At 37.1% G+C, this 19460-nt stretch overlaps 1 protein-coding gene across 1 annotated transcript in view; it reads right to left on the reverse strand.

The window, feature by feature from the left end:
- Exd1 (exonuclease 3'-5' domain containing 1) overlaps positions 1-10483 on the reverse strand; it is a 37448-nt gene extending 26965 nt beyond the window's left edge. The window contains exons 1-4 of the mRNA XM_046461311.2: positions 10203-10483; positions 5944-6012; positions 2483-2540; positions 2060-2187 (exon numbers count right to left, since the gene is read on the reverse strand). Of these exons, the coding sequence (XP_046317267.1) occupies positions 2060-2187; positions 2483-2540; positions 5944-6012; positions 10203-10335 (388 nt within the window). The 5' untranslated portion in view covers positions 10336-10483. The remainder of the gene's footprint in view (positions 1-2059; positions 2188-2482; positions 2541-5943; positions 6013-10202) is intronic.
- Positions 10484-19460: the final 8977 nt, after the last annotated feature.

A 19460-nucleotide genomic window follows, 5' to 3' on the forward strand; every position in this document is an offset into this window, starting at 1 on the left:
CAGAGCACTTGCCTGGCATTTGTGAGGCATTGGGTTTGATCCATAACACCTCATACAAAAATAAATAAAATAAAGGCGTGCTGTCCATCTACAACCACAAAAAAATTTTAAAAATACAAAATAATTATGGGTAAATAGGATATAAGATATGAGAGACTTAAAACTCTAAGAATTATAAAACACTGCTGGGAAATAAAAGAAGATCTAAACAAATGGAGAAATATACCAGGTTCAAATATTGGAATACTCAATATTGTTCATATGTCAATATTTCCCAAACTTGTGTATAGATTCAATATATCCCAATTAAAAGTCTAGAGATTTTTTAGCTTAAGAAATGGAGAAACAGATTCTGTGTGTGTATATATATATATATATATATTTTTTTTTTTTAATACGTATTTTCTAGTTGTTGATGGACCTTTATTTTATTCATTTATTTATATGTGGTGCTGAGAATCGAACCCAGTAGCTCAGAGGTAGAGCGCTTGCCTAGCACATGTAAGGCACTGGATTCTATCCTTAGTACCACATAAAAATAAATAAAATAAAGGGGTTGTGGCTCAGTGGTAGAGTGCTTGTCTAGCATGTTTGAGGCACAGGTTTTCTGAGGAATCTCCATACTGCTTTCTAGAGTGATTGCATCAATTTGCTGTCCCACCAGCAATGTACGAGTGTACCTTTTTCCTCACATCGTCACTAACATTTATTGTTACTTGTATTCTTGACAATTGCCATTCTAAGTGGAGTGAGATGAAATCAGGTTCTTAACACCATATCTAAATAAATAAATAAATATCCATCAATAACTAAGTTTTTTTAAAAAGGTATTGTGTCCATAAAAACATTTTAAAAGAGAGAGAGGAATAAATGGGAATTCATCAAAATTAAAAATATCGGGCTGGGATTGTGGCTCAGTGGTAGAGTGCCTGCCTAGCATGGGCGGGACCTGGGTTTGATCCTCAGCACCATATAAAAATAAAGGCATTGTGTTGTGTCCATCTACACCTAAAAAATAAATATTTTTTTAAAAAAGAGTTTAAAAAATTAAGAATATCCATTCTACAAAATATATTTTAAGAAAAGGAAAAGTCAAACCACAGATATTTGGAGTAATCATTTGCCAAGCATTTCTCTGAGAACAAAACTTATATCCAGAATATAGAACTCACAACACTGAGAAAGAAAACTAGCCAATAAGAAAATGGGCAAAAATTATGGAAAAAAAGTTCCATATTCAGATGGCAAATAAGCACAAGAAAAGACTCTTAGCATTCTTAGGCATCAGGAAAATGCAAATTAAAACCACAAAGAGATATTATTATATATGTATTAGAATGGCTAAATTTTTTTTAATTAAAAAAAAAAAGTTCTCCAGTGACTTCTCTTCTCACTTCAGACAGTTAAGGCTGATATCCCTTCAAGGATCTAAAAACTCCTCCTTGACCATTCATCTAGTCTCATCTACTATTTCTTTCTCTGCTCCAGTTCCACTCATCTCCTTGCTGTCTGAGTCCCTGGCATGTCCCATTTCAGGGCTTTTATGCCTTTTTTAAAAAATATTTTTTTTAGTTGTAGAAGGACACAATACCTTTATTTTATTTACTTATTTTTATGTGGTGCTGAGGATGGAACCCAGTACCTCATACTTGCGAGATAAGCACTCTGTCACTGAGCCACAATGCCAGCACTATGCCTTGTTTTTTATGGTTTTTGTTTTGGATGTACTAGGGATTGACAGGGATTCTATCAGCCTAGCCAAATACTTCTCATCATCATCATCTTCTTCTTCTTTTTTTCCTTTTGATATATGTGACTAGCATACAATATATTTTACTCATTATTCTTATTTGGTATCTGCCTCCTCCAGAGCTCAACGAGGGCAGTATCTCCAATGCGCGGCTGTAGTATGCATTCACATATCAAGTGATATTTATTTTAATTCTGAGCCTAGAAGCAGTTGCTCAGCATTTCATATAGAATTTGGATTCAGGGTTATGCCAATTCTAAAGAGTTCTGAACTATAATAAAGAGAGCCTAGAAAATTCTGAGCACTCACCTGATGGACTATACTTCAGGTCATTTAGCAAAGAGGTAGTTGGCGCCTCAGAGGCAGGTGAAGCAGGCTCGCACACATTTAGGTCTTCATCCTTCATTTTATCTATCCTGGCTCTTTCTGTATTTAGACTACCCTTACAAAAGAACAACACTTAGATGAACTTGTTTTTAATTACTGTCATATTCAGATTTTTTCCTCACATTAAGGGACTGTTGTTCTCCATTAAAGAGAGGATCCTTTCACACACTGTTTACATGGGCATAAGGATGCTATCTAGAGATGGAAGAGACATCCACATTTTCCTTCTCATTTCTCTCCCCTTAGGCCATTTTAGGAATCAAGCAGCTAGTGGATGAGAGTTAAGTCTTTCTCCCTACTGTGTATTTGGAAAACCTCATAATGAAGAAAATTATCCCATCATACCTAACAGAAGATGCCTTTTCTCTCACTGCACCTTGCTCCACTTCATCCAGCAGTTCCACTGAAAAATAACCAAATAGCTTCCAACAGTTTCCAATCAGAAAGCAATTAATCATCCTCAGCTCCACAGACCCAGTGTGACTATGTATTACAAATAGTAATTGGAAGCAAAGTGTTAGAACACAAAGGGCTACATTGGCCAGCAATAAATACAGCAAAAAAGACTATCAAAAGTACCATGGAAGGGGCTAGGGTTGTGGCTCAGCGGTAGAGCGCTCGCCTTGTGTGAGACCCTGGGTTCGATCCTCAGCACCACATAAAAATAAATAAGTGAAATAAAGGTATTGTGTCCAATTACAACTAAAAAATAAATAGTAAAACAACAACAAACAAACAAAAGTACCATGGAGGGGCTGGGGCTGTAGCTCAGTGGTCAAGGGCTTGCCCCGCATGTGTAAAGCACTGGGTTTGATCCTCAGCACCACATAAAAATAAATAAAGATACTGTGTTCATCTACAACTAAATAAATTTTTAAAAAAGTACTATGGAGGGGTAAGGGGTGCAAAAGAGATGGTGGAATGAGATGGACATCATTACCCTAAGTACATGTATGAAGACTCAAATGGTGTGAATATATTTTATATTCACAACCAGAAATATGAAAAATTGTGCTCTATATGTGTAATATGAATTGTAATGCATTCTGCTGTCATATATAACAAATTAGAATTAAAAAAATAAAAAAAAGTACTATGGATTCCCAATATTATGTCCCAAGCTTCTTGGTTACTTAGCAGGATTAAAACTTCTCAATATGGCCCCCTTATCCTTTTACATCCCCAAGGCTGCCTTTGTTGTCATTCACATTGGTTCTAGAGTTTTTGTTTTACTCATCCCAATTCTAATGCGCCTTCCCTCACACTATACTGTTGAAGGGTAATCATATACAGATCTGTCACTGGCAACTCTCAGGCTAATGCCATTATTGCTCAGTGACATGAAAGGCAATGAAAATAGAGTGAAAATCCCAAAAGAATTACAAGAGAAATATTCCAAGGATATTATGAAACCATTTAGCTTTAACCTAATTGTTCAGGGAATCTAGGGAAACATTGTATTTCATTGATTCCGAGATGCACATTTTAAACAGCTCTGAAATTGATTGTGATTTACAATAATTGCACATTATAGCTGCATTGCAGCTTCTTTCTAAATGTTCAAAAAGTAAGAATCTTATAATTATTGACATCTTAGATTCAATACAGTACATTCAGTATTTTTTATTTTTCATGGAAAAAGTTTCTCAGAGGGCCACTGTGTTTCAAATGTCTTTTTTTTTTTTTTCCTGGTACCAGTGAATCTAAGGCAGCAAATTGGAATTTACTAAAAATGTCAATTAGTCATTATTGTGCTCTTGATAATTCTTACTCAAGGTGTTTTCTGGGGAAATTCCTTCATGGTTGATTAGGCCATGGGACAAAAAAGGAGAAAACCATCCTCTGAGCTTAAAAATTATGAATAAAGGTCAAGACCTCAGAGAGAATTTAGGAGAAAATAAATTATATGTGTACAGATTATAGAACTGGTTAGTGTCAGCCTTCTTTGGATTAGGGAGGTGTTCTAGTGATTCCTTCACTTCTTTACAAACTCAACCACCATTCAGTTCTGTTCTAGTCAAGTTCTGCTCTGCTACAAAGGCTATTTATCCCCCTTGGTGGTGCTGGGGATCAAACCCGGGCCTGTGCATGGTAGGCCAGCACAGTTATTGAGGTACACACTCAGCCCTGAAAAGGCTATTAAAACAAAAGTAAGAATTTCAGGGCTGGGGTTGTGGCTCAGTGGTACAGTGCTTACCTGGCATGTGTAAGGCAATGGGTTCAATTCTCAGCACCACATATAAATAAATAAATAATATAAGGATCCTTTGACAATCAAAAAAAAAAAAAAGTAAAATTTTCACTTTCATTCAGTGGCACATGCCTATAATCCCAAAGGCATGGGAGGCATCGACAGGAAGATCTTGAGCTCAAAGCCAGTCTCAGCAATTTAAGGAGGCCCTAAGCAACTTAGCAAGACCCTGTGTGGTTGAGTGCCCTTGGCTTCAATTCCTGATACCAAAAAAAAAAAAAAAAAGCAAAAAGAATTTCACCTTTACTATCGCCATCTTCATCACCACTATAAAAAGAAGTTCAAGGTACAAAGCATTTATGGCAGCATACTCAGTAAGAAAGGACAGTGAGGTAGCTATCCAGACCTATCTAGCTTGAAGTAGCTCTGAATTGGCAATCATTAATTTGGTGAGATTTTTATCTCCTCCTGAATTCTAGTTTTCTCACAAAGTAAAGCAATCTTTCACACAGCTGGAAAGTTTTGTTTGCAGAAGTCCTCAAACTTTCCTCAGATCTGCTCCAACAGTGAGAAATGCATAGCCCTACATCCCAGAGTTCCTGTTCCTCTGCCCTTTCACCCTGCATTGATCTTTACTTCTCCTTGGAGGGCATCATTTGAGTTCTTGAAAGTGTATTGTACATCTTGCTCACAAACTGTTTTTCTCTTATCGAATTTGACTTATCTGAAGGGCAGACTAAATGAGCTTCTATAGCTACTCTTGAAGCAACAATTGGACCTACTCTTACTAAATGTCTTTGGCCAAAAGAAATGAGAACAAATTACATCCTGCAATTCCAAAATACAAAAGGTTGCTGGGTGCAGTAATGCATGCCTGTAATTCCAAAGATGTGAGAGGCTGAGGCAGGAGGATTATAAGTTCCAAGCCAGCCTCAGCAGCTTAGTGAGACCCTGCCTCAAAAAATAAAAAGGGCTGGGGATGCAGCTCAGTGACAGAGGATTCTTGGGTTCAATCCCTAGTATTACATTTAAATAAAATAAAAAATCTAAAAAGCTATGAGAACAAAATTTTTGTTTTAACTCTTGGTGGCAAAACCTGACTTGACAAACTTATTTATAGTCCACTTCATTTCACTGAGTGTGATTATTGACCCCTTTCTCTAGAAAAAAAAATGTTTTATTACAGGGTGTTATCTAGTCTATGTTGCATTTTCTAAAATCTCAGAACAATTCTGAATTCTCACATATGTGACTTCCAGTTCTCAGAAAAGGGATTGTGAATAGATGCTGAATGTTGGTGTTTGACTAGACTACTGACCAAGGCAAACCCTTCCTATTCAGGTTCCTGACTTGGCTTGCTGGCTGACTCTATAGTTATAAGTGGACCTCAGACTGAGAAACCAAAATGATTCTAATTCTGTGAGACTATTCTATTCATAGACATCCTCTGAAACAATATAAGAAAGGATATTTCTCAAACATCAACTTTGAGAATTTAAAAATGCAATATTAAAAGACAATACCTCATTTTATTTCAAATATTGGAATGAGAGAGAGCAGTAAGTTTACTATTATAAATCCCAATACCAGAATTTAGGGAACACGAAACTCTCACCATTCACAATCTCATGCCCAAAAAACATCTTCACTCCTGGAACACTCCGGCCTGTCTCCACATTCTTCACTGTTATAGAAAGTAATTCATTTGATTAATATTAAATATTATTTTCCTAAAACTGAGAGAGGCAATATGATACTTTTTTAAATTGCTACTTTATGTCATATTATATGCTTAAAAGAGACAATAATCTGATTCCTAACTCTTCTGTGCGTAAGAGAATTAGGAGAAGTTTACGTGTCAAGTCCTCAATATACAGTCATGCTATCATTTTCTAGATGGAAGTACTATCTGTTTATTTCCACATCTCTCAGCAAAAATTAAAATAACTTGTTTCTTTTTTTCTTTCTTTTGGTACTAAGGATTAAACCCAAGGGTGCTTAACCACTGACCTGTTTATCCCCAGGGCTTTTTCATATTTTGCTTACAGATAGGGTCTTGCTGAGTTGCTTACAGCCTTGGTAAATTGCTGTGGCTGACTTTGAACTCATGATCCTCTAGCCCCAGCCTCCCAACCCGTGGCCTCAAACTTTCAATCCTGCTGCCTCAGCCTCCCAACTAACTGAGATTATAGGTATATGACACTGTGACCTATGGGAGACCTTGTGTTAAAAAAAAAAAAAAGACATAGTTTAGTGGTAGAGTGTCTCTGAATTCAATTCTCAGTTCTGAAATAAATAAAAATAAAATATCCCTCACCTTTGCCCAGTAATTTCATTTCTAGGAACTATTCCTAAAAAAATAGTTGTAAGTCCAAGTACAAAAAAGTTTAAGTCTTTTGCTTTACAATGTCCAATCATTAAATTGAAGTTTTAAATAACATGAGAATATGCTTCTTATAATATTAATTTAAAAACAGCAATTGGGTGGGGCTGGAATTGTGGCTCAGTGGTAGAACATTTGCCTAGCACATGTGAGGCACTTGGTTTGATCCTCAGTACCACATAAAAATAAATAAATAAAATAAAGGTATTATGTCCATGGACAACTAAAAAAATATTTACAAAAAAAAAAAAAAAAAAACCAGCAGCTGGGGCTGGGTGTGGTGGTTCACACCTGTAATCCCAGTGGCTCAGGAGGCTTGAGACAGGAAGATAATGAGTTCAAAGCAGCCTCAGCAAAAGCAAGGCATTAAGCAACTCAGTGAGACTCTGTGTCTTAATAAAATACAAAATAGGACTGAGGTTGTGACTCAGTGGTTGACTGCCCCTGAGTTCAATCCCTAGTACCCCCAGAATAATAATAAAATAAAATAAAATACAAAATAGGGCAGGAGATGTGGCTCTGGGGTTGAGTCCCTCTGAGTCAATCCCTGGTACCTGCCCCCTCCAAAAAAAAAAAAAAAAAAAACCAAACAGCTGATACAGTGGTTGACACTTGTAGTCCCAGCTACTTAAAAGGCTGTGGCAGAAGAATTGCTTGAGGCCAGAAGTTCAAGGTCAGCCTGGGCAACATAATGACACTCCTCCTGCTGTTTTTATTTATTTATTTATTTATTTTTGAGGAGGTACCAGGATTGAACTCAGGGACACTTGACCACTGAGCCACATCCCCAGCCCTATTTTGTATTTTATTTAGAGACAGAGTCTCATCAAGTTGCTTAGCACCTCACTTTTGCTGAAGCTGGCTTTGAACTTGAGATCCTCTTGCCTCAGCCTCCTAAGCTGCTGGGATTACAGGTGTGTGCCACTGTGCCCATGAGAATCCTGCTTTAAAAAAAATAAAAGTACCAACTCTGCAGGGCTGGAGTTGTAGCTTAGTGATAGAGCACTTGCCCAGCACATGTGAGGCATTGGGTTCCATCCTCTGCGCCACATAAAACTAACTAAATAAAGGTACTTGGCCCATCTACAACTAAAAAAATTAAAAAGTATATATGAACTGGGTGTGGTGGCACACACCAGTAGTCCCAGCAGCTTGAGAGGCTGAGGCAGGAAGATCACAAGTTTGAGGCCAGCCTCAGCCATTTAGGGAGACTCTGTCTCAAAAATAATAAAAAGGACTGGGTTTAGTGGTAAAGTAACTCTGGTGTCAATCCTCTGTACTATGCCCTACAAAAAAAGAGTACGTATGATAGATATAATTTATTATATCAACTATGTAAAATCTGTATAATCATACTGGGGAATGATATTGGTCAAATTATATTGTTATATCATGTGCATGTATAAATATGTAACAACAAATACTATCATTATGTATAATTATAATGCACTAATAAAAATATGTAAAAAAATCTTTATAATTAGCCTATTAAAAAAATACATCTGGACTAACCACCTTGGAAACAAGCACATGATATTTACTGCTTGTTGTTTACTCCATGCTTTTATTTTTATTTTTTTAGATGTTGGTGGATTTTTATTTTATTCATTTATTTATATGTGGTGCTGAGAATTGAACCCAGTGCCTCACACATGCTAAGCAAGTGCTCTAGCACTGAGCCACAACCCCAGCCCCTCCATGCTATTTATTCAGGTTTTCAATGTGTCCAATCTACCCTGCAGATAGGTATGAACTGTTGAACTTCCAGGACATTTCTTTAAGGGGAATGACTCAGATGAGAGAAACATCCTTTCCCCCTTTCCTTGTTTTCCTATCTGTAACTCTACCAGCTATCATTTGTCCTAGAGGTTTGAAGCCATGTGCTAAGGATAGTTGGGCAGAAAAAAAGAAAATGTTGGATCCTTGCTGACATGAGAGAAGTCGCAGCAACCCTGTGATACCTGTCTTTTTTTGGGGGGGTGGGGGGAGGTTAACCAGGGATTAAACTCAGGGGCACTCAACCACTGAGCTACATCCCCAGCCCTAATTTGTGTTTTATTTAGAGAGAGGGAGGGGCTCACTGAGTTGCTTAGCACCTTGCTTTTTGCAGAGGCTGGGTTTGATCAAAAGATCCTCCTACCTCAGCCTCCTGAGCTGCTGGAATCACAAGTGTGTGCCACCATGCCCAGCACCTGTCTTCTTCTTCTTCTTTTTTTTTTTTAATACGGATTTTTTTACTTTGTTTATTTATATGTGGTGCTGAGGATTGAACCCAGGGCCTCACACATGCCACGTAAGCACTCTACCACTGAGCCACAATCCCTGTCTTCTTTTATATGAGAGAATACATTTCTAATTTGTTTAAGCCACTGGATGCAACATGGCATGTGGATGTGGTAGTTTGATCTGTCAGGCCACACATGCAACCAGTCATGTGTGGCCTGACAGATCAAACTACCACATGCCATACACTCAAATGGAAGCTAAGTGTGATTCCCGACACAGCATTAAGGTTTTTAGGCAACTGCTAGGTAAAGTGACGAATCCCAGTAGCCCTAGCAACTTGAGGAAGCTGAGTCAGGAGGATATCAAGTTTGAGAACAGACTCAGCAACTTAGGCCCTAAGCAACTTAGCAAGATCCTGTCTTAAAATAAAAAATAAAAAGTTTTAGGGATGTAGCTCAGTGGTATAGGGTCCCTAGGTCCAATCCCTAGTACCAAAAAAAAAAATAATAATAATAATAAATATATATATATATATTAAGTTTTTTTAAAGGCAACTAACTTGTAAATTCATATGCTTCCCAATTAAAAATGTTTTATTATTCCTCACTGCCTTCAGAATAATGTTCAAACAGTATAATTTTCAAGTCCTTCTGATCTGCCCGATCTGCTTACTTCTCTATTCTTACCTCTCTCCATATCCTCATATTGAAATTTACTTAGGTTTTCTAAATGTCTTTATGTATGTGTACATACTCATACCTCTGCTTAGAACAGTAGTCCTCTAAAAGTGTGACTCAAAACACAGCATCCCTATCTATCCCTGGAAAATTTGATAGAAATGCAAAATTTTGGGCCCATCCCAGACCTTAACAGAAACAGAAACTCTGAGGATGTGGCTCACAAACTCTTGACTGGGGATATAACTCAGTTGAGAAAAATTAATGCTTTACCATCTTTGTGATTTGTCTGTTGAAGCCAAAAGCTTCTAAGTGATTTTTTATTTTTAATTTAAGATGTTTATGTAGAGAAAAGAAATACCCAATTAAAATTATATATTAGAAATTTCCACTAACACATCAATAAAAATATAGAAATGGGGACCAACTGGCACCTGCAACCATGCTGCTGTGTTAAGAAATATCTTATTTTCATCCCTCCCTAAAATAGGAATAATGTCACTTGTCCAGTTGCTAATGGAGCCCAAAGTCATCACTCATACTCAGTCATCTCATAAAAGGCAGAAGAATATGAGAAATAAGTAAGACCTTTCTTCAGGACAACAATCTTGTTAGGGTCCACATGCTGGAGCACGCCCTCGAAGATGCCACAAACCAATGTGAGTTTCACTCTTCTCCACAAAATCTGATTGAGGAAATGGTAGTCACTGCTGGGATCCATGCTCTTTGATTCCAAAAGAAGTCTTCAAATAATCTTCTTTAAGCATCCAAACACTTGAAAATTAATTAAGGAGATCTATGATTTTAAAAAGACTATTTTGAGTATTACTTTCCCTTCTCTCCTATTTGTAGGGATATAAATAAAAGAAGGAGTAATTTGTTTTTGTTCATCTTTTTAGAATGCTAATGAGAAAAGAACCATTGCAAGCACAACTCAAATTCATACAAGGGAAACTAAAAACTGTAAGACTTGGGGCAAGGGAGGCTTGACTCCTTTATAAGATGAGCATAATATCACCTTTCTTTCTACTGAAAGTGTAGCTAAATAGAACAAACAGAACATTTAGAGTTGCTTTAATGGCACACTGTGCTGTTTTTGACAAAAAAAGAAAAAAAGAATGAAAGAAACTGATATTGGCAAGAGTACTTTGCCACACATGTTGCAGTAAGTGTTTACCCAGAACTGTCTGGGATGTAACCTCTTCTGGATTAATATATTAAGAGTGTGACACACTGTTACCAACCAAAGTATAAATGTTAGAACTATCAGAATTTATGCATTACCATTTTGGCTTCCAAGATGTCACACTGAAAGGCCCATTCCCCATTACCCTGGCCATAGCTCAGGGACAAGGGTCCTTCCTATAGTGTCACCAACCAGTCATGTGTAGCCTGACAGATCAAACTACCACATGCCATACATTCAAATGTTTTTGCAAAAATGAAGTACTTTCAGGCTGGGCACGATGGTGCATGCCTACAATCTCAGTGGCTCCGGAGGCTGAGGCTGGAGGATCTCAAGTTCAAAGCCAGCCTCAGCAAAAGCAAGGTGCTAAGCAACTCAGTGAGACCTAGTCTCTTATTAAAATACAAGATAGGGTTGAGAATGTGGCTTAGTGGTTGAGTGCCCCTGAGTTCAATTTCCGGTACAAAAAAAAAAAAAAAAAAAAAGGAAAAATGAAGCACTGTCATTAGAATTATAACAATAAAGTACAAAGAAAAAAACTTCACCTTATAGAATAACTTTCATTTATAGTAAATGCTGTTAAGTTCTTCAGTGTTATACTATCATTTAAAAGATCAACTCTTTCTTTTTTAAGTATCTTATCCAACAAGTCTGTTATTTAGATGTCCTTGTATTTAGAACCCTAGGTAAATGTTTGTTGTACTACAAAAGCTGCTTATGGCTGGGTGTGGTAGCAAATGTGCCTGTAATTAACTAGCCTCAGCAACTTATACATACCCTGTCTCAAAAAATTTCTTTAAAAGACTGGGGTCAAGGAGGATATGGAGACTAAGTCCAAGGACATTCCCACCTATGCCTTTTCTAGGTAAAATTGAAGTTTTTGTCATTTAAAAGCCCAGACTTCAGCCCGAGTGAAGGAACACAAAGGGACTTGCACCTAACCACCCCCATGGGTCAGTTGACCCCAATACAATAAGTCCCAGGAAATTTCCTATTCACATTCCTATCTCACTCTAATGAATCAGCCCACCCCAATACAATGAACCCCCAAACTACCCTCCTGTCCCACCCTAAACGAAGCCTATATAACCCAGACCCTTGCTTCAGCCCATTGCCATTTTCTGCCCCCCCAAAAGAGCCACACCAGGGTTCTACCAATTGACTTTGCTGCTGAATCCTGAATAAAGAGAAGCTTGCAGGGCTGCAGTTGTAGCTCGTGGCAGAGTGCTTGCCTAGCATATGTGAGGCACTAGGTTCGATTCTCAGCACCACATAAAAATAAATAAAATAAATTTATTTTAAATTTAAGATAATAAAATTATCTTAAAGAAAGAAAAGCTTGCTGACTGAGGTTTGTCTCCTATCTCCCACCTTCCTCTCATTGTCTAGCCACCCCCAAGTATCTCTGAGATCCAGGAACTCATGCAGCTTCAGCTGAATCTCTAAACTGACTGCATTTCCTTACCCCATAGTACATAGGCCCTTCACACTCTCTGCTGTTCAGTTTATATAGAAAAATTTGGTATGTGAAACACAGGGGAGAACTCAAAGCAACTGAAAGCATCTGGCTAGGGCAACTCCCTAGTGTTGCATGAAGGCTTTGAATCTAAACTTCAACTACAACAGCCCTCAGGGGTACTAGATATCAATCACCTGCTAAACATTTGTGGCTTTATGCCACATGGACAGTAAAGGGATTTTTTTCTTTTTTGTGATGCTGGGGATTGAACTCAGGGCCTTGTGCTGCAAGGAAAGCACTCTACCAACTGAGCTATATCCCCAGCCCAGTAAAGGGATTCAACCAAACCCTTTGTTAACATTAAAGGAGGCCTACTTCTACTCCACCCTCCAACCTTGCACACCCAGCAAACCTCATAGATCAGAGACCTCCTTGCCATTTTGTTTCTGCATCCACCACCAGTCTCATCTTTCCATCACTCAATTACCAAATTGTTGGGAAAAGTATAACGGCAGCCGCACCCCAGAGAAAAACCCCAACATGGCGCCTAAGGACCTTCTCTTCCTACTTTCCTCTTTTTTTTTCACTGGCATGAAAAGTTTCCGCTGGTGTGAACTCTCCCGCCGGCGCCAATTTCAAATCTCGCTGGCGGGGAACCTTAGCCCCAATAAGAACTAATTCCTGGGCTCCGGAGCTGATATCTGGAAGAACTTGCCAATAAACGGGTGGCCTGCCATTTATCTAAGCCCTGCCATCTCTCCTTAGATCTATATAAGCACACAGCCTTTTGCAATAAAATTGGAATTCTCCCCGGCAAATTGTCTTGCGTGGAGGATTCTTTCACAAATATACTACCCTAGACCTTTATACTCCCGCTGATACTTTCTCCCTGTCCAATTTATCAGCAGATCTGCACCTGATACCCATAAAAAAATTAAACAGAGAAGGATGCCAAGGCTTCCCAGAAGCAATTTCTAAATATTGCTTTCAAGACCTTTAACAATAGGGAAGACAAGACCAAATAGGAGAAGGAAAAGTTTCTTAAAATTAAACATCAGCTCCTAGCCTCAGCCATCCATAGGCCTAAAAATCCACGGCTGCTCATGGCCCCACCAGACTTTCTAATACATCTCCTGCGTCCTGTTTCCCAAGTGGATGAACTGGACTTTGGGCAAAAGCTTGCCCTAACCTGAACCCTGCTCCCCAAGCCCTGTCCCAAGTGCAGCAATGGGGAACTGGAAGGTGGTTTGTCTCCAGAGCAAAACACCCCTCCCTTCGGTGCAGCCAGCTTCCCAAGTCCCATACACTGAATTGCTGAAACAAGAAGATCCAAATCTCACTGCCCCTGTCACCCCAGATAATATACCTTAGGAGCCTCAAGTTACAGAGATGGTGAACAGCCAAGTAGCAGGCAAATATTCCTCTTCTGAAGAAATTTTAAGGGTACAACTAGCTGGTAAATGTCCTTCCTTAACTTAAAATAATTATCAAAAGGTTAATTAGTATTTTCCTTTCTGAATGAGATCCCAGCCCCAAACCATGTAAACAGGAGCCTTATGTTAAGCCCCTACCCTCAACTTAAATTTAAGCAAAAAATTTAATGTTTGTCACTGAGAGGAAAATAACTCTAACCAGACCAACAAACAGTGGCATGTCTCAGTCCTCATTTTTTTTTAATATTTATTGTTTAGCTTTAGGTGGACACAATATCTTTATTTTATTTTTAATGTGGTGCTGAGGATCGAACCCAGTGCCTCACGCATGCCAGGCGAGCACACTACTTCTTGAGCCACATCCCCAGCCCTCAGTCCTTATTCCTAAAAGTAATGGGAGATAATGTTTCATTTTTCGCATCCAAACCTGGCCTAATTACCAACCAGGGAAGAAGGGTTAAAAAGCCCTAGGCAGCAATCTCCCTGGCCAGGCCACGCTGAAGCCTGCATTGGAAAGTAAACTGCAGAAGCCCCCAAGCCCGGTAGGGGACCCATCTGAAACTAAAGAAAAAAGAAGGAAAATATCCATTTAATATCTCCCTGGCTGCAACACAGAAAAATGACTTCAGGGCTCTCTCTCCCTTTTACTATCTCTTTCTCATTCTCTCATGCTGCTTTACTGTAATAATTAATGGCCATATCATTTTTTTCTAGGACTCTTGTTTTTTAAATTCTATATTCTTTTGAGCTCATGATTTTGACTCTGCGTGTTTAAGTTAAAATTTCTGATCAGACCTATTTTATCCAACTATAAAGGTTTATTATCCTCTGCTTTACTCAGAAGCCAATTTGTGAGGGTTGGCTCTTAATCTAATAGGTTTTAAAAAGCTATAAGGCCTTTGCTTGTTTGTTCTGTGTATTATCTTGTCTACATGTGTTTGTGTATCAAAACTAACATATAAAGTGCTTACAAACTAAAATTCAAAAATATGGATCCAAATACATTTGAATCACGTGATTTTAAAAGTTCGCTTTAAAACTGAGTAAACAAATGAGAATAAAGGGTGTCTTTAAAGTTACTAAGTAAATGATGTTCAATATACTTGTCTGATACCTTGATTCTTATAGGCTCAGCGGTAGAGTGCTTGTCTAGCATATGCAAGGCCCTGGGTTCGATCCTCAGCACTACATAAAAATAAATGAATAAAATAAATGTATTGGGTCCAACTACAACTAAAAAACAAATATTTTAAAAAATATTAGATTTCACATATATGGGATTAATCTTCATAAATGTGTTTGTTAGAAGCATTGATTAATTTGCAAAGTTAAAATGCTGTTAAATATAACATCAAGTACTCTTCTTGAATTCCATGGGGTGATATACTTGAACATTGTTTGTTTTCATGAATTGATAAACAAGCAGATGTGATACTATACACACACAGGATTAAAAGATAGAAAAGAGAAATTAGAAGATTCCAGGTATGGAAATATATTTAATAGAAGGAAAAATGTTTCTGGGTAAGAAAGTGTTTGTGTGATGAAATAAACAACATGAGGATCTATGCAAGGGCAAATTTCAATAAAGTTGGTTATATATATATTTGGAACAATCAAAGCATTTAAGTTTTTCCCCTAAGGTCAAATACTAATGTACTGATATAAAATCAAGATTTAATCTTTATGTTAACGTGACAAGGATTTCTTAAAACATTAATTAACTCTTAACATTGTGTCTGTTAAGTTTTACTTGTTAAAGCAACTAATTTAAAGGAATTAAGATCTATACAACACTGATTACACAACAACAATCATTATTTTCGAATATTATACTACATTACAGAGTCTTATTTTCCTTTAAAAGCTAAACTTGGTTAAAATAAAAATTTCAATACAGCATACTAAATATGTTCATGTCTTCCAGGCACACAAGTTTTTAAAGCAGGAGGTTTAAAGGAACATTTTTATCAAGCTGATGTTCTCCTAACTAAAGTTGTCTATAATGGCAATTTTAGGTTTATAAGAATAGCAAATTTAAAAAAATTTTTTAGTTGTTGATGGACCTTTATTTTATCCATTTATTTATATGCAGTTCTGAGAATCAGACCCAATGCCTCACACATGTGAGGCAAGTGCTCTACCACTGAGCAACAACCCCAGCCCAAGAATAGCAAATTTTATTGGGGATTTATTTATATTATTTAATGTTCTGTAACCAAACCTAAACCTTACATTACCTTTTACTTAGGGTTAAAATGTAAATGTATTTCTAAAACGAGAGCCCAATCTGTTTAAAGATTAATATTGTGAGATATGAAAGCATTTTACCATTTTTCCACACAAAAGGGAAGTTGAACGCTCTCTCAGCCATTTTTTGATTCACATTTTAAAAGTAATGTTATACTATGTTAACTAATGTTCATGTAGATTTAGGAAACAATATAAACTTTGTAAAATGATATTTAAGAAAGAGGCAAAGATCAGCTTCAGAACAGGAACACTTTATCTAAAATTTGTAGAGTCCCACCTTACCTAAGACTCTGCATCCCACTTTACTGCATGTTAGAATGGCTCTAAAATAAGCTAGACTTTAGCTTATTTAAAGTTGTGTTCAAAAGATTGATTTTTGTTGTAAAGATCTTGTGATCTCAGAGGATATAATATATAACTCAGCCAAAATTCAAGATAGCTATTACATGGAGCTGGGAATTTGGCTCATTGGTAGGGCACTTGCCTCACAAGTATGAGGCACTTGGTTCGATCCTCAGTACCACACGAAAATAAGCAAAATAAAGGCATTATGTCCAACATATATATATATATATATATATATATATATATATATACACATACATATATATATGTATATATATACATATATATATATGTATATACATATATACATATATATATAAAGGATAGCTATTACACAAACTCAATATGCTTTTACTCTTATTAATTTAATTTTGTATTTTCCTTGTAAAACTCTATAGCTGTTGCCTATTTATGTTTTACAGAAGTACTGCTTCAAGAACAAACAACCTGGACTGGGGATGTGGCTCAAGCGGTAATGCACTTGCCTGGCATGTGTGGGGCGCTGGGTTTGATCCTCAGCACCACATAAAAACAAAATAAAGATGTTGTGTCCACCGAAAACTAAAAAATAAATATTAAAAAATTTTCCCTCTCTCTCAAAAAAAAAAAAAAAAAAAAGAACAAACAACCTGTGTTAAAAATAGACCTCAATTAAATAAAAGGGGTAAATGACTATATAAGGTTATGGACATCAAAGTTAAAGCTCAGTTCTTTTACTTTAAGACTTGTGAGACTGGCTTGTTGGATGATTAAGATGAAGGCTTAAAAATTAAAATTAAAGGACCAAAAAAAAAACACCCAAATATCCACAATTTGGCTCCTGCCCTCTGCTCCTCTAAGGAGCTTTACATTGGAAAAGGGAGACATCCCTAATGCTTCTAAGGGAGGCCACCTCATTAAGGAGACCCTACCTAGAGAGCTAAAAAGCTGCTCTCAAGTTCCCCAAGAGTGATCCCAAAGGGAACTCAGCTACTCACCACAACAGATAGGAACAAGGTCAATTTGAGAAGCTTGATCTTAAACATCTATAAAAATAGGTATAACCAAAATACAGCAATTCCTGCACATTTAAAAAGAAAAATGATGATTCTTTTTAATAGTGGTTAAGATATACACTTATGTCCATCCCACAGCCCTGATGTCCCCCAAATTCTGAGGCTTTTTTGTCTCATAATTGTCCCTGCTACCAAAATTAGATTGACCTCTGTACCTCAAATCTTCCTTACTCCTCAAACTGACAATTTACCTCAAAACCAAAGCCTATCCATTCCAATAACAGCACACATAACAGCACAATAACAGATGTAGGAGAGCCCCACCCACCCACCCAGTTATTCCCTTACTCATAGGGCTAAAAACATCCACTGGGATTGGTACAGGAGCAGAGGATTAGGAATATCTGTTCACTATAAAAATCATCAGAACAGGTTATTGCAGATATCCAATAGATCACTGATTTGGTATTGACTTTACAAAATCAGTTGGACTCCCTAGCATCTGTCTTCCTCCAAAGTCAATCAGGGAAGAGTGGTATTTCTATGTAAACCACTTGGGAGTGGAAAAAGACAAGGTTAAATATCTTCAGGACCATCTGGAATATGGAAATGAGATATGAGTTAGAAGACTTTTTGGAAATGTGATTTTCAATATAATAGGTTTAAAAATGTTACCCATCTTAATATTTCTTTTCATAAGGAATTCTATCTCATAGCATATGTATTAAATACCCATATTTATTGTCTAAACCTATTCAAGTACAATATAATGCCTCATAAAAAATATATATTATGTTAAATGTGAGAACTATATGCTACAAAAATGTGTCAATAAAACTGTATGGCTGCTGAGAAAAAAGTGTAACTGCTTGATGTTGGGTAGTATATTCTATATATGTCAATTAAGTCTAGGTTATTAATTGTGTTATTGAGTTCTATAGTTTCCTTATTCAACTTTTGTTTGGAAGATCTGTCCAGTGGTGAGAGAGGTGTGTTGAAGTCTCCCATGATTATTGTATGGTGGTCTATTAGACTCTTGAACTTGAGAAGAGTTTGTTTGATGAACACAGCTGCACCATTGTTTGGGGCATATATATTTATGATTGTTATGTCTTGTTGGTGTATGGTTCCCTTGAGCAGTATGTAGTGTCCCTCTTTATCCCTTTTGATTAACTTTGGCTTGAAATCTATTTTATTTGATATGAGTATGGACACTCCTGCTTGTTTCCGAAGTCCATATGAGTGATATGATTTTTCCCAACCTTTCACCTTCAGCCTATGTATGTCTTTTCCTATCAAATGCGTCTCCTGTAGGCAGCATATTGTTGGGTCTTGTTTTGTGATCCATTCTACTAGCCTGTGTCTCTTAATTAGTGAGTTTAAGCCATTAACCAACCTAGATGCCCTTCAATAGATGAATGGATAAAAAAAAATGTGGCATTTATACACAATGGAGTATTACTCTGCATTAAAAAATGACAAAATTATAGAATTTGCAGGGAAATGGATGGCATTAGAGCAGATTATGCTAAGTGAAGCTAGCCAATCCCTAAAAAACAAATGCCAAATATCTTCTTTGATATAAGGAGAGTAACTAAGAACAGAGTAGGGACGAAGAGCATGAGAAGAAGATTAACATTAAACTGGGATGAGAGGTGGGAGGGAAAGGGAGAGAGAAGGGAAATTGCATGGAAATGGAAGGAGACCCTCAGGGTTATACACAATTTCATACAAGAGGAAGTAGGGGAAAGGGGAAAATAATACAAGGGGGAGAAATGAATGACAGTAGAGGGGGTAGAGAGAAGAGGGGAGGGGAGGGGAGGGGAGGGGGGATAGTAGAGGATAGGAAAGGCAGCAGAATACAACAGACACTAGTATGGCAATATGTAAATCAATGGATGTGTAACTGATGTGATTCTGCAATTTGTATATGGGGTAAAAATGGGAGTTCATAACCCACTTGAATCAAAGTGTGAAATATGATATATCAAGAACTATGCAATGTTTTGAACAACCAACAATAAAAAATTAAAAAAAAAAAAAGAAATTAGAATTTGAAAAAAAAAACTGTATGGCAAAATTCAGGACAAACTGTTATGATTCTCAAAAGGCCAGTAGCCACCTGGCTCCTTATAAAAGTGCTAAATGTTTCATCTAATGGTTAATAGCTTGCAT

The sequence above is a fragment of the Marmota monax genome, unplaced genomic scaffold, assembly GCF_021218885.2.
Source record: "Marmota monax isolate L192 unplaced genomic scaffold, Marmota_monax_Labrador192_F-V1.1 WCK01_AAM20220418_F8-fsc00001, whole genome shotgun sequence".
NCBI classification, from domain to species: Eukaryota; Metazoa; Chordata; class Mammalia; order Rodentia; family Sciuridae; genus Marmota; species Marmota monax.